Below are 21,639 nucleotides of genomic sequence, written 5' to 3'. Positions count from 1 at the left end.
TTGTGCAGCCAGCTGATGCCCATTAATGACCCCCGTGGGAGCTATTTAAAGTGTTTGGGGGAGTCCCACAGAAAGGATGAGTGCAGGATTTGCAAAAACCTTTGCCCTTGAACTCAGAACGAGCAGGATATCTGCTTGAGAGTTCTTCTCATGGAGGCTGCGCTTCATCCTATCTCAGAGCCCTCTTGATGGGAGTCTACACCTGGTACCTCGGCATCGGCGCGCAGCACACCACTGGCACCCTCCCGATACCCCATTCCCCCTCCCTGGTGCCCAAGCAGCGGTCGAAGTCGACAGCCCACTGGCACCAAGAAAAAGAGGGCTTTGGGCAAAGGACCTGTCTCAGGCTACATGCCCACCCCAGAGTTGCTCGGGGTACCGCTGTGGTCGTAACTCCTATTCCAGCCAGGGACCTGCCTCCAACTCCTGGGAGCGGTAGGGGGTCCCGGCCCCTACTAGGGTCATCTGTGTCTGAAGCAGGCCCAGTGGTCAAAGAGCAAGCAGGCAACTGGCACCGTAGACGCTAAGCCAGGCGACGGACCCGGCCAAGACCCCAGCATCTCCAGGCTAGCCAGTTATGGGATCGCTCCCTAAAGTAGCAGAGCGTCCCTGGATCACAGGCATCAGTCCCCATCACCGTGGCCTCGGACCCCGGCACTGCAGCCTCGGTCCCTGGTTAGAAGACACATGTCCCTGATGCCAAGGTTTCCACCTGCAAGGCACGGGACACCTGATTCGCAGTGCCGATCCCTGTACCCATGGTATCATTGGGCCTCCTGCCAGAGTGTGCCACGGTGCAGATCACCATCACCTAAACAGTCTCCCAGGCATCAATTTTTCCCCTCCCCTCCCCCCAGTGTGGGATCGTTCCTGGTCACGGCACTGGTCTCTGGCTCCTCTTCAGGCAGGCGCTGGTCCTTGCCCTCTCCTTACCGGTCGCTGACAAGGGTCAGTTGGCAGAATCAGGCATTTACAGCTCCACCCTGATCACCAGAAGGGCAATGGTCTGAGCCTGAAGGGGAGTTCAGCCCCTTGCCTAGAAAAGGCGAATCACCACCAGCCTGCAGGACCGTGTGGCTCCTGTGGCAGTGGCCCACTCATTGGCAGTAGTGGAACCCGTGGGGTGTACCTATTATGCCGGTCCTGTACTCCCACCATTCCTCCCAGGCCGCATCGGACAAGCTGCCCTTGGCGCAGCCAGCACACGCGTAGGAGCATGGTGCCGAATCCAATCCAGCGGCAACACAATGGGGCCCAGTGCCCAAGGGCCTGTTCTCGGATGAGAAAGGGGAAGCCGCCCCTCCCCTTGCTGTGCACTCATCTTCGTCATCTCCAGACAAAGCAGTGGCGGGCCCGTCGCAAACGAGCAGCCCCCCTCCCTCCCCCCCCCCCAACGACTTCAAGGAGCACCAGACCCTCCTCAAAAGGGTGGCTGGCTGCCAACCTGGACTTGAAGGTTGAGGAGCTAGTGGAGGAGTCTGACCTCTTCAATGTTATACCTCCTCCACCTCGGCCTTGGTCATGTGGCTGTCCACCCAGGCATCTTTAAAATCGCCAAGTCTGTGTGGTAGATCCTTTCTTCCATCCCACCTACCTCCAAGAAGGCGGAAGAGAAGTACTATGTCCCCTCCAAAGGGGTTTGAGTACCTGTCACTCCCTCGAGCAGGATCCCAGTTGTGTCCTCCGTCAACAAAAGGGACAGGCGAGCAGCACGCCAAAAAATAAAGATGCCAAGACTCTGGACTTGTTTGGATGGAAAATGTATTGGAAAGCCAGCCTGCAATTTCAGGTGTTTAACCAGCAGGCCTTGCTAGCCAGGTACAACTTCAACCTGTAAGACTCCATCAACAGGTTTAAGGAGGGCCTCCCACAGGACCAAGCCCAGGAGTTCGCTGTCTTGGTGGATGAGGGCAAAGCGGTGGCGAGAGGCACTTTCCAGATAGCCTGATAGCTATGGACTCAGCGGCCACGGTAGTCATGAGGCACAGCTCCTGGTTCCGGTCCTCTGGGCTGTCCAAGGAAATGCAGACTACCCTTCAGGACCTCCCATTTGAGGGAGCAAAGCTGTTTTTGGAGCTGACAGACACACAACTCCACAGCCTCAAAGACTCTCATGCCACCCTCCATTCCTTGGGCCTTCACACCCCTCAGCAGGCTAGAATGCCTTTCCATCTACTGCCACCTCTGCCCCCAGTGCATCTTCTACAGAAAGGAGAGAGACGAAAGATTTAAATGACATCACCCTTCGTCTTCCCATTCTTCCTCCCATCCTGGTTCTTCCAGAGGCCAAGGAAGCCAGAAACAGGGGTTTTGAGGATGCGCCCGAGGATGGTGTCCCAGTACTTCCCAGGATCCACCTCCCTGCTCTTTCCTCAACCGTTTGCATCTCTTCTGGTCGGCCTGGTCATGGGTGAGCTCAGACTGTTGGGTGCTTGACAGAATATCTTCGGGCTATACCTTCAGCACCTAATATACCAACACACGAGCGTGGAACTCAAGAGGGCACTACAGCCCACCCTGTGAATACCGCTAAGGCAAAAATCTCCGACTGTGCACGTGGGCACGCATGCACCTAGAATGGAATGGACATGAGCAGTACATCTTGAAGAAGAACAGTTACGAAAAGGCAGGTAACCATTTTTGGCCTTTTAACTTCTAGGAATTTCATCTTCCACATTCTCAACACCTCATGAAGCATCTAATGCTTTTTAAAAACCTCTTTTTGTTACTTATATAAAATCATTTAAAACTCTTGATTAGTTAAACAGCTATAATTCTTTCAAAATGGATCATTTAGGGGAAAACTCTCATTTTTCCCAAATTAGCTGTTACTACTCAAGAAAGAGAGCTTGGAGTCATCAGGGGTAGTCCCTGAAAACATCTGCTCAATTAGATGAGGAAAAAGCTAACAGAACGCAAGAAACCATTAGAAAAGGGATAGATAAGACAGAAAATATTAATGCCACTATATAAATCCATGGTACGCCCACAACTCAAATACCGCATGCAGTTCTTGTCACCTCATCTCAAAAAAGATATATTAGAATTGGAAAAGGTCCAGAGAAGGGCAACAAAAGTGATTAGGGGTACAAAACCGTTTCCCTATGAGGACAGATTAAAAATGACTGGGACTAGTTGTCCAAGAAAAGAGATGTCTAAGAGGGAATATGATAAAGGTCTACAAAATCATGAATGGTGCGGAGGAAGTGATTAGGGAAGTGTTATTTACCTTCACATAACACAAAAACCAGGGGTCACCTGATGAAATTAATAGGCAGCAGGTTTAAAAGAAACATAAGAAAGTACTACTTAGCACAATGCAGAGTCAACCTATGAAACTTGTTCCCATGGGAAGTTGTAAAGACCAAAAGTACAACTGGATTCAAAAAAGAATTAGAGAAGTTCACGGCAGACAGGTCCATAAATGGCTATTGGCCAAGATGGTAAGGGATGCAACTTCAAGCTCCCTAAACCTAAACCTCCAACTGCCAGAAGCTAGAACTGGATGACAGGGGATGGTTCATTCGAAGTTGCCCTGTTCTATTTATTCCCTCTGAAGCATCTGGCACAGACACAGGATACTGGGCTAGATGGACTGTTGTTTTGATCTAGTATGGTCATTCTTATGGTGTGTCTACATGATTCAGGCCAGCTGAACTCTGAGCTGCTAAGTGCATAATACTGTCAGATGTATCACAGTGTGGAAGGCCAACATTTGCAGACTTGAATGCCTGTAATTAGGTACCTAAATCCATGTCTAAATAAATGTCGGGGGTGTCCAAGATGCCAAGAATCTTCCACTGATCTCTGCAGGTGCCTACTACTTTGAAAACAGACATGTCTTTCTGCTACCAGATGTGCAATGGACTCCTAACACCTCTTCTGACTAGGAGTGTACATGTCTTTACTGAGAAACACACAGCTTTGGCCACAGATTGGTCATTCCCAACTTGGAACTCTGTTTTCCACGGGCTAAAACACTGTTTGCGCTATGCTCCCAGCCCTTACTGTCCCTGGCAGCAAGGAATGAGTTTGTGACCTGAACTCTAATCTCTTTTCTATTCCCACACCACCCACTTTGAGAAGGCAGCAGAACATGCTGTTGGGGCAGTCTTAAAAGTTCCCTTTAATAACAGCATTCCATTCCACTTATTCTAATGCTGATGAGCAGCCTGTGGTCTGACCTTTCAAAAGCACGTACTGCAGGCAACCTTGAAGGTGTCTTTAATTCTAGCTAAATAGCAGGCCTGCTGCGAATGGCTGGAACTGAAGAGCGAGAAAATATTCATGTTTTAGATTTTATTATAACTGTCAGAATATTAACACTTAAAACAAGTGACTAGATCCTTTAAAAGTGCATTCTACCCTCTCACTGGAATTCCAATGCCGAGTATATTCACTTCCTAAATGGTCTTTTGTACCTTCTCTCTGCTTTCCCCTCCCTGTGGCATACGTCCCTTTCAAATATGATGCCTCTGTTTTGAGCATTGCACCTTTTGTTCCTCAGGGCTCTGCCATGGCAGCCATTTTGTCCAAAGTTTTTGAACACATTGTGCTCTCTCTGGGGGACATGGCTTTTGTTCATTCTTCTGTTGCTTTTCATTAATCTGAAATAGTAATTCAGAATGAAAGTATATGGTGGTTCTTCATATATGGAAGAGCATAACTCTCCTTCTCTCCCCTCCCAGTCTTGTTCGAAAAAGCCTTCGTTGTGCATGTGTTGACGCGCTTACTGAGATGGAACAATCCCCTCAGTTCTGGCACAGGAGCTGCAGACGGTTACAAAGTTTAGGGAATCTTTCCCTGTAATCTGGTTCCTGCTGAGATACAAATGGTTTGCAAACATGCAGACTCTTTTTATATGTGGCCTTTGTCATGAAGAGATGGTTGTTCATGTTTGAAGTAACCCTACAGTGTGCTAGTGTTGTAGGCCAGGTTTTTTTTATGGCTTTTTAACTGAGGTGTATTTAGCCAGGCTGGCTGATGTTATATAACCAGCCAGGTGCATGGGACGCTTCAAAGAGAACTAGAAATACCAGAGATGGCAAAAACTGGTAAAGCTTTTAGTTGGAAAAAAAAAAAAAAATAACAGAAGTGCAAGATAAGAGTGATAGGATAAGAGTGACCAGCATATTTGTGGTCACTCTTCCCCTCCCATTCAGGGAAGCTAGTGAGTGGATTAGAAAATCTGTCTTCTATGTTTTCAAATGAGAATGTGTCTAAGTAACTCACAACAAAATGAAGACTCCTTTAATGATGATGCTTGACACACAATGCTTTACGTGTTCAGGTAATATACTTAATTAAAATGTACCCGAGATGCTGTTACTCAGCTTCAACACTTATCAATCTGTAATGGCTGAACAGGTGGGTTAGTGATATTGCACAGTAATAACATTAAAATGACATTTATCTGGCTAATCTTGGCTTTGTTATATTTGGTAGTTAGGAATATTTAATCTTCTTTTATTTTTTTCCATACTAGGTACGCTAGAGCCCCATTTGTCGGGCTTACTCTGGACAGCTATGCTGATATCTTTGGCCATAGTTATAGCTCTTCCTAAGCCCCATGGTATCCGAGCTTTAATAGCTTCTACGATATTACGACTAATATTTTCAGTGGGTTTGCAGCCTACTTTATTTCTTCTGGGTGCATTCAATGTAAGTATCATGTAGGTTTTCGTTTAAATTCTCTTGCATTTTATCTTATCCACTCATGAAAATACCAGACTCTAAATACTCAGTCCAGAACATTGTGGAGTAATTGGTGTAAAAAGTAATTCCCTAATTGGATTGGGGCTGTCTTTAAAAATAGAATTGCTGTGCTTCAGTTGGAAGTTTCAGAGCTCCAACGTGTGTCTCTGCTTTGTCACAGTCTAGTGACAGCTCTCAGCTCAGCTTGAAATATTAAGAAATCTGTGACCCTACAGTACTTTAAGTTGCTTGCTCAAACCCTTCTCTTGTTCAGTCGCTAAGCTACAGAAGATGGGAATTTGTAAGATTTATCAAACAATAAGTGTCCCAAATGCTTGTAGCTTACCTGTCAGTCAAAAGTAGGACATTGAGCAGTTTGCTGCAGAGCAAACATGCAAATTCAGCCACCAGAGAGAACTTCAGTAGGACTCAAGTTCAAACATTTGTGGTCTGCAGGCAGAAGGGTCTACCAAGTGAGCCAAATGGAAGCTTCTGTTTGACTAAGCCAATAGGAGCTGTGTGAAGGTTATATCTCCTGGATGTCTTTTGTGTATATATTACATAATTACCTTTAAAGTAGACAATTGAATTACATGTCTTGTTATCTAAATATGTTAGCCAGTTAACAGTGGTATTATTATTATTTGTTGTGGTACTGCTTAAGAGCTCCTTTTGTGGTTGAGGAACCATTGATATTGGCATTGTTGTGTCCTGCTACACATGATTACTGTATACCCAATCTAAAACCAGTTGGGTGATGGGAACCTGGATTATTTTCCTACAAACAAGTTACTGAGGTGTCTCAGAAATGTAAGTGCTTCTGTTCCAAGGAGCTATTTGTTTTAGTGAGAAGTTAATTTTACACTATTTTTTAAAAAGTCTTAACCTCTTCCAACTGTATGATTTGTTTTTGCAGTCTCAAATATGTAGACGTATTCAGTCACAGTTGAAAAGATTTTTTGTGTACATTTTATAAGGACCAGTATTTTTGCTCTTGGTTCAGTTTAGATTGGGCTGCATAGATAGACGTAACTGAGGGCAGAGTCTGACCCAAATGTGTAAATTGCTCAATCATTCTACAAGTCCTTATTGTAGTTGTTGATAGAAATATGTTGCTGAATTGCTACTGACTTAGAGTCTGCAATTGTCAGGCATGTGTTGCACACTATAGCTAACCTTTACTGTAATTGTCTCCTTAGGTTTGTAATAAAATAATTTTCCTGATGAGTTTTGTGGGTAACTGTGGAACATTCACTAGAGGATACAAGGCAATGATCCTGGACGTGGAATTCCTTTATCATCTGCTATACCTTCTTATTTGTGCTATGGGGCTCTTTGTACATGAATTTTTCTATAGTTTGTTGGTAGGTATTCATCTTCTCTTTTGGAGCGCTCTCTGTGTTTTTTTTCCTAAAGCCACGATCGCAGTAGTATCTAGAAGACATAAATGTGTCACTGTACAATCTACCCAGAAATAGAACCTCAGTGTGGCTGCTGTCCTTGGTGGGATTGCTTTATAGTGCTAGTCCTTTTCAGGAGACCAACCTCATGCAGTTTTAGCTTGCGAGCTTACTGGGGGGACTCACACTGCCCCTGTGCTACTCCAGCTCTCCTTACCTGAGAGATAAATGGAAGACTTGTAATTTCTTCTCCTCCAGTACCATACACAAGCACTGCACATTGCTTTATTATAATTAAAATGTGAGATTTATGAACGTGTACAATTGCAAAGAGGACTAATTTACAAGTACTTCCCCATTTCAGACCCCATTCCCAGACAACTAAAGTATTGGGGAAAGGATAAAAGCAGATTCCTTTGGCTAAATGTGCCATTTCTTAGCTTGCCTAGACTATATAATTTGTCTCTGGTTCTACGGTTAGAGAATAAATTGGCTTAAAATATCCTCAAAGTAACACTGGGAAGTATCCAAGTCTCAGCTAAGTCACCAGTGAGCGCTACCCAGATCAGAAAACTCACTACAAAATCTGGCACAGATAGCACATAGGTGGTAGCTACTTCAGGAGAAATCCTGGTGGGAACGAGAGGCAAATTGTTCTGCAAGGTGAGTGATGCTTCCCCAGTATCAGAGGTTGTATCAGTCACTTACAGTGAGTTTAGGCGCTTAGTATATTTAGGAGCCTTTTTTTTAAATCTCTGACCGTGATTCCAAGCCTTGGGGAGTGACCAGGATCCCTTGCCTAAGCCTTCCCATTAGGTGCGGAGCCTACAATGCATGATGCAATAGTATTCAAAGCATGTCCTGAACAAGTATGTCTATAGCAGGTGGGTGTCAGTTTCTAAACAAACCTCTATTTAGTTGTTGCTTGCTACATCATTCTGTATCTGTTTTCAATTGTTTCCTTTATGGAAAAATTGGGAAACATGGTTTTACTGCCAGAAATGTGTCATTAGTGTATGACAGTTTTCTCTTCTAGCATACAAATCTGCAATCCGATGACAAGGAAATGTATGAAAGGGACAGTAGCTTTCTGCAGACATCATATGACATCTCTTCAGAGTTCTTTAGAGGGATATGCATAGGGGAAGCAGGTGGAGGGCGAGAGCTGAAGTTTTTTTGCCATCTCATATTTTAACATTTATTTTGTCCCATCATTCAATAACTGACTGTTCCATTTCATGTCGGCGATAGCGTAGATTCAGAAGAATGGGAAGTGAAGGAAGTATTTATGTCCATAAGGAAACTAAGACAAAACCCAGAAAAGATTAACCCACCACCATAAATCCACCCTTTCCAAAAAACCCTTATTTTAAGCATGTCGTCTTTTGTTATTTTTTTTAATTGAAGTTTAAAGAGACCTGCCAAGTTTAACTTCTGAAGTAGGTTATACTTTTCAGTTTGGTGCTAAAAAGAGAGAAAGTGAAGCAGAGATAATGTCTGAGAAAAGAGAGCACATGTTATCTGGTGTGCTTAATACTCAGTATAGTACAAGAATGCTTGATAAATTGATAACACTTAAACCCATCAAAGATCCCAAAACATTTTACTAACATTAATCAGCACGGCTTCTTAGCACACCTATGTGGTAACCAAAATAGTAGTATCCCCATTTTACAGCTGAGAAAACTCAAGCACAAAGAGCCAGGTACCTGTGTACAAATCACTAGCACAGTCAGGATTACCACCAAAGTCTTCTGACCGCCAGCTCCTCTCATCCTTAACACATCATCAGTTAGATGGTTACTTCAAGAAAAAAAAAAAAAAAGTGTATTGGAAATGGGTAATGTAAAATCAGTCGAGTGGTTGTGCCATTCCATTTAGTTAGTAGGTGATGCTCCAGAATTCTAAATTAACTGTCTGCTTTAGAAAAGGGCAAACTTTAAAACATTGGAATTAGATTACTTCCATCCTTCTCTGCATTGCCCCAAAATGTAACATGCCATCAGTTTTGTTAGCAGTAAACTTGTGAAACGGCTTGACCTGCTCCTTTTTTCCAGCTTTTTGACTTGGTGTACAGAGAAGAGACCTTGCTGAATGTCATTAAAAGTGTCACTCGCAATGGACGTTCCATCATCCTGACTGCTGTTCTTGCTCTTATCTTGGTTTACCTGTTCTCGATAGTGGGGTACCTGTTCTTCAAAGATGACTTTATCCTGGAAGTAGATAAGCTGCCTAATGAAACGTTATTGCCAGGTTGGTGTTGGACATTTTAACTGTGCAAGGTTGAAAAGCATAAAGGGCTTGCCCCTGCACAGCTTTCGGGGGATGGGGGGTACTCGACACCTAATAGGATTGACTACAGATGTAGTTCTGGTAAAAGATGCTTTCCTTTCCAAACGAGAAATTGACTGATGCAAATGGCATTTTTAATGTTGTGTAAACTAATGCCAAGATCCCATCTCTCCCCAAAAAGGAGACAGCATTTAAACTTTCCCATTTGCGTACATTAGAGATTTCTTGCAGGGCATGATATGACAGTCGAGATAATCCAATTCCGCTAAATGTAGCTTCTGCCCTGACTTAATTGCAGGCATACTAGAGGCAGGGCAGTAGCTACATTTAGCTGAATTGGATTATCTCGACGATCATATCCCTCCATCTGTGAAGTTTACGTCCTGCCTTGGTTAGGCAGAGCCTTAATGTGTTTTGGCAAAAGCCCACTTGTTCGCCCAGGCTTTAACTGGTGAGGTTGCTGGTTGTAAATACTGGGAGAGCCTGCAAGTTGACTTGTGGGATTTGGACAGTTTCTTTTTGCTTTAAATGGTGGGTTTAATTCTACAGCAATCAAAATAGAAACTTCAAAACAAAATAAATAAAAATAAAAGGGAATGCAGAGGTGCTCCTGTGAGCTCAAGCTGTATGCTTTTCCTCTAGTTGTTCTCAGTTTGCATTCAGAACATTAACCTCTACCAAATACTTGCTTTAGGTTCAACTTGCTTTTGTTTGTTTGTTTGTTTGTTTTCTGAATTAAGATTTGGTCATTGCAAGTAAAATGTTGATTTCCATTAAAGAGACAGCTTAGTGATTGATGAGTACAGATAGAACAGTAAATAACCATATTAACAAGGCACTTCATTTTTTCCTCCAAAGCTTAAACTGTTCAGAAAAGCATTGCTTGATCTTCTCGCTACCAGGCATTAATTTGTACCATTTATCAGATTAGAGGTCAAGAACTAAATGACACTTTGCTTCAACTTTCCCACACAGTTGATCTCAATGCCAGGGACATCTCATTATCTGTAACACCTGATAAACTAGCACTGCATGATGAATGCAGCTTTTTGAGACACCTTGAAACCATATCTGCTGAACATAACGCATCATAACAATTTCAACTACTTCATGAACTTTGTGGCTCAGTACTGTGTAATTGTATGGCATTTGGTCTTAGTGCACAGAAATGGAAAGCATTTTATTTTGTCATTCATTTAAACATTGTTAAATAACTAGATGCAAGATTTTAATTGGACTCTAACCTTCAAATCTCAATGGAAAAATCTTTGCCAGGAATATACACGTTATTTAGTGCAGACTGAGTTCATACTACAGTGTGTGTTAACACCTGTGTATCAGTTATGTAAAAACTGAAGCAATGTTAAAGGACATTTCTTGATGCTACAACTTGCATTTTTGTAGACCATACAGAAGCTGGTGATACCATGACTGGGGAGTTCCTGTATTCAGATGTATGTAGAGCAGGTAATGGGGAAAACTGTTCTTCAGTCATTCCTTCAGAAGGTAGGTGTCTTTCACTACTGAACTCTTACACCACAACTTTAATTTTCACTCTGTTCTAGCGAAGTATCTTAAATTTAAAAAACTTGTGTAATTAAATCGGGCAGAATAAAGATATCAGGGGCACATCTGATTTGAGGGAGGATTAACTTATCCCATCTTCCCATTAGCGTAAATATCTTTTGGTACATGAAATATTGTGTGTAGACTAGAAATACTTATTTTGTTGCAATGGGATTGCTTAGTACTGAACTGAATTGAAACATGTTTTGAAATGCCTTGCCTTATGAGTTTGAGAGGGAAGAAGTGATGCAGGAAAAAGTAATGTAAAATCCTGAAGTTTGCAACTACAGATCAACAATTCTGACATCAGAAGTTGGTCTCTGAATTTGCGAGCATCTTCAAATGTTTAGTGTGGAAAGATGCAATCAAATATAAATGTTTTGGTGATGACAGTATTCTAACTAGTGAAGGAATACATTTTTAATATTGTTTTGGACTACTAAGAAATAATAAACAGAATAAATACAATAAAATAGGTTTTTTAAAAAAAAGAAAAAATAGGTATGTTGGGCATGAAATATATCAGTATGTTTGTCCAATCATGTATAGTACAATGATCAGCCTTAAATTGAACTGTGAAATATTTTGTCTTATTTCCTACATGTTAAATTTACTTCCTTGCTGAGATTAATGGCGTTGGCCGTGAGATACAGACAATGTTGGTATTTTTCATTCAAATAAAGTATTTGTTTCAAAGGTCAATGATGGCCGAGAGCCCATCTTCTAAAGAGGAAATGTCTGTTTGCTCCAATGTGCCCTATGATAAATTAAGTTACAGAACGGATACAAAAATAGTTCCTTCCATTCTTTCCTGGCTGTAGGAAGCAGGGGATGATTTTGGTGGTCTTTACATACTTTATTGGCAAAAAAAACACAGGAAACTTGATAATGTCAGAGTTCAGGTTGATATCTGTTAATATCAATGCTTGTGTACAGCCAGAGGTGGATGTGATGCACAAATCTCTGATCACCTCCCTAATGTTTGGAGATGTCTGGACACAACATTTTGATTCAGACTCATCTTTAACATTTAATATAATAACTGCACATGCATTTTTATTGTCATAACAAAGACGTGGAGAATTTTTTTAATAGTCTATTTTTGCCGAATACTCATAATTAGTTCTGGAGCTTCCAGAATCAAAATGCATGAATTAGGAATGCAAAGAACAAACTCTGAAGTTATAGCCAATCTGGTAAAAGTTAGTGGAAAAAGACGTTTGTTCCTTTCAAATAAAATACAGTTTCCATAGTTAGTAATGGCACCTTAGCCATTGGAAGTGCAAGAGAGAAAGCTTTTCTTTCAGTGCGTAGCTCCAGGCCTGTCCAGTCATTCCTCTGTCAAATACCAGGAGATAGCATATGAACAAAAACTTTGCCCTCAGAGCTATCAAAAAGCCGTGATTCTATATAAACATGTATCTGGTAAGCTACAGTTGTGCATGGTAACAGAATGGGAAAGAGAATTAAGCCAACTCAGCACAAAACTAGAAACAGAATTTTTGGTGGTGGGAAGAGGAGAGAGACAATTGAGCCACTGGTGGAGACCAGCTGAACAGCTGCTGTTCTGTTCCTAGCTAACAAGTGCTGCTGTGGTGATTTACATGGTTTATTAGATACACATGGGTAGAGTCATATGATTGTTTTTAAAGGGAGAGAAGAAAACTCCCAGCAAGAGGGGAATCACAAAATGAAGAGAATTTTTTAAAACATGTCTTCTTGCCTTTTAAACCTCTCTTTGCTTCCTGTGTTAATAGAGCTGATATCTAAAGAAGAAATTGAGGAAGAGGATAAAGAGCATACGTGCGAGACATTGCTGATGTGCATTGTTACTGTACTAAGTCATGGGCTCAGGAGTGGAGGTGGAGTAGGAGATGTGCTCAGGAAACCATCCAAAGAGGTAAATTAACACTGCATGGGGGAGGAAAAGGGAGATCTGGTTTTATTGAAGAGAATGTTGTGTACAGTATATTAAACATATTATGCATATGTTACTAAATAGAAGGGACCACAGTTCCTTTCAATTAAATATGGTTGAATCTCTGCAATAACAATAAGTCAAGCAATGGCACATCTGAAATGAGCTTCCAGCTATTTGTTCTGCATTATGATGATTATTATTAATCGTATTTTAGGGTAGTGCCTAAAGACCAACCAAAAATGGAGCCCCATTGTGCTAGCGGCAGTACTAACACAGAGTAGCAGAAAGTTCCTGCCCCGAAGAGCTCACAGTCTAAATAGACAAGACAGATTTAGGAAGAAAATGTAGAACCCACAACCAGAGTGAACAGTGTGATGGCAACAAATGTTATGTTAGTTCCCATGGTTGTTTGGGGGAGGCAATTAGCTGAATTGAAAGAAGAGGGTGGAGAATCATCGTCTGTTGTTCTATGGGATGATTTAGTTGGGGTTGGTCCTGCTTTGAGCATGGGGCTGGACTAGATGACCTCCTGACCTCTCTTCCAACCCTAATCTTCTATGATTCTGTGGGACAGAGCAAGAGAGAAAAGAAGGTAAAAGAGGCAGGGAGCTCCAAGGCTAATGCTTTCCCTCTCCTGCCCTTACAAAAACAGCCAGTCAGCACAGGGCACAGAAAGTCGAATCAGAACTGCAGAAAGGGCTCTGAATTTCCAAAGGTCCCTTCTTTGGCTGCTTTGCAGCAGCTCCTAATGTCTGGAGTCTCTAGCTGGTTCCTCCCTATAGTTTTAAACTCCAGGCCACATGGTAGTGGGGAGAGAGGCACCACCTGTGTCCTAGCGACCCCAGAGTGGTAGGGGTTAGAGGCTTTCCTGTACTTTTCTGGACCCATGAGGTTGTTTGGAGAGGAGTGGCCACCAACTGGACCCCGTTTCACTCTCTCTGCCCAGTGCAGCAGTCCCTGCTTTGTATGTGTCAGATGTCAGAGAACAGAACTATATATTTACACCATATTTATTAACTATCGCCTAGTATTCAGCCTGATTTCAGGTAAAATTTTCAAAACCTTGTAAGTCCTAAATAGAAGTTAAGCTCCTAAGTGATTTAGATCCTTTTGAAAAGAGGTAAACAGTGAGGTGGCAAAATGTTCAGATGATACAAAACTATTCAAGATAGTTAAGTCCAAAGCCGTGTGTGAAGAGTTACAAAGGGGTCTCACAAAACTGAGTGAGTGGGCAAGAAGTATATATAATAAAAAATTATGGAGTCTAAATTAGCTGTTATCACTTAAGAAAGAGATCTTGGAGTCATTGTGGATAGTTCTCTGAAAACATCCACTCAATGTGCAGCGACCAGTCAAAAAAGCTAACAGAATGTTGAGAATTATTAGGAAAGAGACAGATAATAAGACGGAAAATATCATACTGCTTCTCTTTAAATCCATGATATTCCCACATCATAAGTACTGCATTCAGATATGGTCTCCTCATCTCAAAAAAGATATATTGGAATTGGAATAGGTACAGAAAAGGGCAACAAAAATGATTAGGAGTATGAAACAGCTTCCATATGAGCAGAGATTAATAAGACTGGAACTTTTCAGCTTGGAAAGGAGACAATTGAGAGGGGATTGATGGAGGTCTATAAAATCATGACTGATGTGGAGAAAATTAAAAAAGGAAGTGTTGTTTACTCTCTCATAACACAAGAACTAAGCGTAACCAAATGAAATTAATAGGCAGCAGGTTTGAAACAAACAAAAGGAAGTATTTCTTCAGATAACACAGTCAACCTGTGGAACTCTCTGACAGAGGATGTTGTGAAATCCAAGACTATAATAGGGTTCAAAAAAGAACTAGATAAATTCATGGAGGATAGGCCAGGATGGGCAGGAGTGGTGTCCCTAGCCTCTGTTTGCGAGAAGCTGAGAATGGGTGATGGGATGGATCACTTGATGATTACCTGTTCTGTTCATTCCCTCTGAAGTACCTGGCATTGGTCACTGTCAGAAGACAAGATACTGGGCTAGGTGAACCTTTGGTCTGACCCAATATGGCCATTCTTATGTTCTTAAAATGTGAGATAGGCATCTGTTTGAAGGCTAGAAGAGGTGTTTGTGAAAGACTTCTTTCAGGATGTGGTCCCCATTGAGCATGGGTTGTAGTTGTTTAATTATAATCCTTTTGAGTTCCAGTGTGGGGTGGTAGGTGAGAACTAGGGGTGTGCAGTAGGTGACAACTAGGGGTGTTCATTTCTGTATTGAAGTAGGTTCTCTCAGGGTATTTGGGTGGCCCATTCAATGATAAAATTCAGTTCTCTGGTGGAGTGTCCTTGTTTGGTGATGGTGGTTGGAAATGTATTATTAAGGTATATATCTTGGACTTTCTCCTTGGAGCAAATCCCATTGTATCTGAGTGCTTGGCTATAGATAACAGATTTCTTGGTGTGTTTGGGGTGGTTATTGGATTTGTGAAGGTGGGTGTGGTGATCTGTGGGTTTCTTGTATATAGTTGTCTGTAGGATTCCATTGCTGAAGCTGATTGTTGGTATCCAGGAAGTTGATGCTGGTGTGGGAGTGTTCTAAAAAGAGTTTAATGGATGGGTGATGGTTGTTGAAGTTGTGGTTGACATCTGTGAAGGTGTTCGTCATCTGTCCAGAGGATGAAAATATTGTTAAAATATCTCAGGTATATCATTTGATTTTTGTGGTGCATTTGTCCAAAAAATCTTCCTCAAGGTGGCCCATGAAGAGGTTGGCATACTGAGGAACCAGCCTAATACCCATGGATGATCCCCTGGTTTGGACAAAGTGCTTGTTGTTGAATGTAAAACTATTATTGGTGAGGATGAAATGGATGAGTTTGGCAATGTGTTGTTGTGGGTATTTGAGTGTTGTCCATGTCTTGTGGATATTTGAGGCAGGCAGTGATGTTGTCATTGTGAGGGATATTGGTGAATAGGGAAGTGACATCTATGGTGGAAAGGGCAGTGTTCTGAGGAAGGTTGTTAATGTTGTAGAATTTGTGGAAGAAGTTGATTGTATCCTGGAGGAAGCTGCTGGTCTTTTTGTGTGCCGAGTGGTTTGAGGATGATTTCCATGAATCCCAATATTCCTTCAGTAAGAGTGTGGTAGCCGGATACAACGGGCTGCCTGGGTTCCCCTGTTTGTGTATCGTGGGAAGCATGTAGAAGGACCCTGGGGGTAAGGGATGAGGTTGCAGAGTTTTTCTTGGAGTTGCTTGGGGAAAGATTTGATATCCTTAAATTCCTGGGTAAACTGTGGTGTGGGGTCGTCTTTGGGTTTTTTATAGTAGGTGGTGTCAAAGTTCAGGTTAGTTTAATTAAATTCCATGTGAATTAAAGTAAGCTGAATTAAGGCCACTTCAATTCTGAATCAAAGCAACCACACTAGGTTTTAATGCCGTTTAACTAACCCACTTTAAATTTGTGCCTTCAGTTAATTCAGATTAATTTCCCTGAGTGGCCCCATGTAGACAAACCCATAGAGTACATCTTGGCTACAACAGAAGACCAGTGGCATAGCCATGGCTGTCCCAGGTCAGCTGCCTCTGACTGCACCACAATTTTACAGCTTTGCAGCTCCAGCCTTTCAGGCTTGGGCTAGCGCCTGGGCTCCAGGACCCCGCTGCAAGGGGGGAACCTAGCCTCGGAGATTCAGTGCCTTTTTTTATTATTATTATTATTATTATTATTATTTATTATTTTTTACCGCAGTGTAGACATACCCTTAGATGCTTTTGAAAATTGTACTCTTCATCAGTAGTAAAACAGGCAGTGGGGAGCCTAACAAAACTTTGTTCCTTGTTTTAGCTAATTAAGAGAATATATGTGGTTATTAGTATGTATAATAAACACAAGCTGTCAAAGGAATGTCAAGAGGTGATCAGGAATAAAAGGAATAAATGACAAGACATGAATGAGTATAGGGTAGATAACAAAGAGGGAAAAGAGACTTGCAGATAATGGGTAGGGGAGAATTGATCCCAGGGAGATCATATCCTATCACTGATTAGTTTGATGTTTTTCTTGTTAGTAATTTAGGATTTTTGTTTTATGGTAATAGAGAATTTAAAATATTAAATTTAATAATTGGAAGACTTCACAGAGTGGTGGTCTGAAGTAGGGAATCTCAAGAGGGGAGATGGTGGATTGATACAATATTGGTGGTGCGCTGAACGAAAGAACTGTCATGGTAAGTGTCAGGATTAACTTTTTTAAATATTTGTCTTACAGGAACCACTCTTTGCTGCTAGAGTGATATACGATCTCCTGTTCTTCTTCATGGTGATCATTATTGTCCTTAATCTGATTTTTGGTGTTATCATTGACACTTTTGCTGATTTAAGGAGTGAAAAGCAGAAGAAAGAAGAAATTTTAAAAACAACTTGCTTTATTTGTGGTAAGCATTTGCCTTAGAGCTAGCAGCTGATCTATCCTAACCCAAAGGTAGCTGCAGGCTAGCTTTCCCACCAAGTTATCAGGCTTTGGGAATCAGGAATCCTATAGTGCTGGTAGATCCTACATAGCGTTCTTCAACTAGCTGTCATTCTCAGCTACTTATACCTACTTCCTCTTTCAGGATCTGTTGAAAGCTCATCATTATCTCTTCTTAAAGTAGAGAATCCTGAATGAGAGCATCTTCTGTGTTGTCTTTGCTATTGGGAGGAGAATTTGTATTGCTTGTAGAGTTTGAGGAACTTGGCATAAGGAAAAGAGATTGGGAATAGGAGTATGCTGTTCATATACCACTCTTCTTAAGTATACTTCATGTGGCTTGTTTCTTGTTTCACCTGTGTTTTAGACAACAGTTTTATGTTGGAGCATTAGATAAACTAAAATGGATGACATTTCCAAAGATGCTGGATGGTTTCTGTAAAACACCTCGTTTTGAATGCACTGAAGTGACAAGTTAAACTATTGAGGCTGTGAGGCCAAAGTATATCGTGACACGAGTATCACTTAGAAATTTGTTGCAAACTAGTTGCTGTGCTTTGCATAACTTTATTTCAAAAAGAGGATACTTTAATGAGATGTAAGAGATGTAACAAAAACTGTTCATTGCATACCAGACCTAGCTAGCTTCACCATGACGTTTCTAGTATGTGTAGTAAACAGAAGTGGTACAATTCCTACTGAGCATTGTTTTCCCATATAATCCCAGTGACACTGTTTATTCAAGAATATATTTAATTGTTAATGCAGAAATGCCCCAAACTGTATGTTTCTTTCTACTCAGAACTCACGTTATGCAAGAGTTGCTAAACACCTAATAGGGATGTGCGATCTCTCTTTTAGGTTTGGAAAGAGACAAGTTTGATAACAAGACAGTCACGTTTGAAGAACATATTAAAGAAGAGCACAATATGTGGCACTACTTGTGCTTTATCGTGTTAGTAAAAGTAAAAGATTCAACAGAGTATACTGGACCAGAAAGTTACGTGGCAGAAATGATCAAGGTGAGATTGAAGCACTTTCCCCAAATCAGGTTAATGTATATGGTCTATATTTGTTTAGTAAATACATGTAGTCTGCATATTTGTGTAAGAATTTGAGGAACGGAAGACTTGTTCTACCAAAACAGACTACTGTAATGCAGTATTTTACCTTCTAGAAATGTCCCCTTAATCAGAGAATATATGTGAAGCATAAGATAAAGGTAGAGATTTTTGTAAGAGGATTAACTCCAAAGAAAGGTTTTGCTGAATGGACTACTGACTGTACCTCATTGCAGGTTTCAATCCATGTATGGTAAATTGATGGTTAATACTAAAATTGTGCAGGCCGGGAGGCTTGGGGGTTTCTGGATGTGTGTGAACTGCAGCGCAGTAGTTACAAAATAGTCTGCATCTTTGTACCTGTGGTTTCTAGGCCTCTAAAATATTCACGAGTGCCAAGTGGATAGATGTAAATAGTAAAGTCTACCTAGTCTCTGTGGTTTAGACCAGTTGCCTAGGTTGAAGGGAAGACCATTCTGTTCTGAAACCTAATGTACCATAGTTTAAAAGAGAACATTTTCACCTCAGGTTGGGAGAACTGTCTTTAATGTAACAAGCATGTAAAACCTGTCTCATAGCAAAGTATCCTGAACTGACCTCTAAGACTTGTTGTCTTCTAAGTTTAGTTATTAAAGTAATAAACCAAAATTAATGTCAGCTCATTTGCACAGCTTTTAGATGAGCAAATAAAATGCCTTGTCTTTGCCAAACTGCAGGTTCAGAGCCCCTGGAACTATGCCCTCTGCCTCTAAATTCTAATTACTGATTTGTCTCTGCTCCTAGCTGGTTAGCAAGAGCTTTGGCTGATTTCTAAGGCCTGGTCTACACTGCGCATTTAAACTGATTTTAGCAGCATTAAAGCGATTTAACGGCGCACCCATCCACACTGTGAGGCCCTTTATATCGGTTTCTGTACTCCTCCCCAACGAGAGGAGTAGCACTAAAATCGGTATTACCATATCAGATTAGGGTTAGTGTGGCTGCAAATCGACAGTATTGGCCTCCGGGCCGTATCCCACAGTGCACCACTGTGAGTGCTCCGGACAGCAATCTGAACTCGGATGCAGTGGCCAGGTAAACAGGAAAAGCCCCGCGAACTTTTGAATTACATTTCCTGTTTGCCCAGCGTGGAGCTCTGATCAGCACGGGTGGCGATGCAGTCCCAAATCCAAAAAGAGCTCCAGCATTGGACCGTCGGGAGATACTGGATCTGATCACTGTATGGGAAGACAAATCTGTTCTATTGAGCTCCGTTACAGAAGAGAAATGCCAAAGTGTTGAAAAAAATCTCCAGGCTGCGTGACAAGTGTAACGGAAAGCAAAGAATCAAATGGACGCTCATGGAAGGAGGGAGGGGTGTGAGGACTCCAGCTATCCACAGTCCACAGCAGTCTCCAAAACTATTTGCATTCTTGGCTGAGCTCCCAATGCCTGTAGTTCAAACACACTGTCCGGCGTGGTTCAGGTATAGCTCGTCTATTTGCTCCTCTCCCACCAAGTGAAGAAAAGGGAGAGAAATTGTTTCTTGACTTCTTCAGTGTCACCTATGTCTGCGATGCTGCTAGTAGACGCGATGCTGCAGCAGTGAAGAGCAGTATCCGCTCTTCTCCCTCCCGTGGCAGATGGTACATATGCTGCTATCCGTCGTCACATCAGCCCATGAGTGCTTCGGCTTGCCTCAGGTTGAGGCTGGCCGAGGGTGCCTGGGTAAAAATAGGAATGATTCCTGGTCATTCCCAGTAGATAGGTACAGAACGGCTGATAAACCGTCCTCATCATAGCAACTGGGGGCTGAGCTCCATCAGCCCCCTCTCTTTCATGTATAAAAGAAAGATTCTGTACTGCCTGGACTATCATAGCAGCAGGATGCTGGTTCCTCTCCCGCACCGCTTAATGTTCTGCCTGGACTGTCATGCAGCGGGAGGCTCCTCCACTCATTTTATCTCACTAACAAGTCATCGTTTCTTATTCTGCATTCTTTATAACTCATGACAGAAATGGGGGGACACTGCTACGGTAGCCCAGGAAGGTTGGGAGGAGGGAAGCAACGCGGTGGGGTTTTCAGGGACAAGCACCCAGCCTGAATGGCATGCAGCTCATCATTTCTGCAGGATCTGACATGGACAGCTGTGCTCTCTGATACACTGGTTCTCTAGTACACTTGGCCCAAATTCTAGCAGGACTGACTCTATTTTAGATACATGAAGGAGGAGATTGACTTCGGAGTCATTCCCATTTTGCCTTTGCGCCCTCAGCCGACCTCAGCCAGGGGCACCCATGATAGCAGCAGACAGTTACAGAACGACAGATAACCGTAATCTATTGCCAATTTACAATGGCAGCAGACGGTACAGAATGACTTACAACTGTCTCTGCTATCATGCAAAAGCAAACGAATGCTGCCTGTGTAGTGCTGGAGTGATCGCCTCTGTCAGCGGCAGCCAGTACACATACCGGTGACAGTAAAAAAAAAAAAAAAAAAAGAAAAATCTGAACGGGCCTCCATGGTTGCCGTGCGTATGGCGTCTGCCAGGGCAATCCCGGGGAAAAGGGCGCAAAATGATTGTCTGCCGTTGTTTTCCCGGAGGAAGGAATGAGTGACGACATTTACCCAGAACCACCCGCGACAATGATTTTTGCCCCATCAGGCACTGGGATCTCAACCCAGAATTCCAAGGGGTGGAGGAGACTGCAGGAACTATGGGATAGCTACAGAATAGCTACCCACAGTGCAACGCTCCGGAAATCGACGCTAGCCTCGGAACATGGACGCACACTGCCGAATTAATCTGCTTAGTGTGGCCGCGTGCACTCGAATTTATACAATCTGTTTTACAAAACCAGTTTATGTAAAATCGGACTAATCCCGTAGTGTAGATGTACCCTAAGAGTACAGTTATTTATATTTCTTTACTTGTCTTCACCTTCATGAATTATTTTGGTGTATAGACAGTGCTGTGTGACTTGGGGTCTCATTTATTTGTACAGTCCTTTTTCCTTAAAGGTACAATATACCTTTAAATATAGAACCCACCAAGGGTCTCTCTGAGGTGGTACATGTTACTTCAGGGTCACTGAAGTCTACATCCTGCTTCTGGATTTCTTCCTCTGTAATGAGGACTTAAAGAAATCTTGTGAGCAATCACCTGATCGTGGATTAGCACAGTGAGATAGCAGAACACTTCACTGCAGCTGTCAGAAGGCTGCCTTGATTATATTGTTCCCTTCATTTAGCTTACTACAATGTTAGTACT

The 21,639-nt window shown here is 42.2% G+C and overlaps 1 protein-coding gene across 1 annotated transcript in view; it reads left to right on the top strand.

Moving 5' to 3' along the window:
- ITPR1 (inositol 1,4,5-trisphosphate receptor type 1) overlaps positions 1 to 21,639 on the top strand; it is a 236,612-nt gene that overhangs the window by 195,168 nt on the left and 19,805 nt on the right. Inside the window, exons 51-57 of the mRNA XM_075073238.1 lie at positions 5,486 to 5,661; positions 6,894 to 7,058; positions 9,152 to 9,347; positions 10,791 to 10,892; positions 12,710 to 12,852; positions 17,124 to 17,289; positions 18,186 to 18,346. Of these exons, the coding sequence (XP_074929339.1) occupies positions 5,486 to 5,661; positions 6,894 to 7,058; positions 9,152 to 9,347; positions 10,791 to 10,892; positions 12,710 to 12,852; positions 17,124 to 17,289; positions 18,186 to 18,346 (1,109 nt within the window). The remainder of the gene's footprint in view (positions 1 to 5,485; positions 5,662 to 6,893; positions 7,059 to 9,151; positions 9,348 to 10,790; positions 10,893 to 12,709; positions 12,853 to 17,123; positions 17,290 to 18,185; positions 18,347 to 21,639) is intronic.

This window comes from Chelonoidis abingdonii, chromosome 17 (assembly GCF_003597395.2).
Source record: "Chelonoidis abingdonii isolate Lonesome George chromosome 17, CheloAbing_2.0, whole genome shotgun sequence".
In the NCBI taxonomy this organism is placed as follows: Eukaryota; Metazoa; Chordata; order Testudines; family Testudinidae; genus Chelonoidis; species Chelonoidis abingdonii.
Note: the sequence above shows the minus strand (reverse complement) of the source record. Positions and strands in the feature narration are given on the sequence as shown.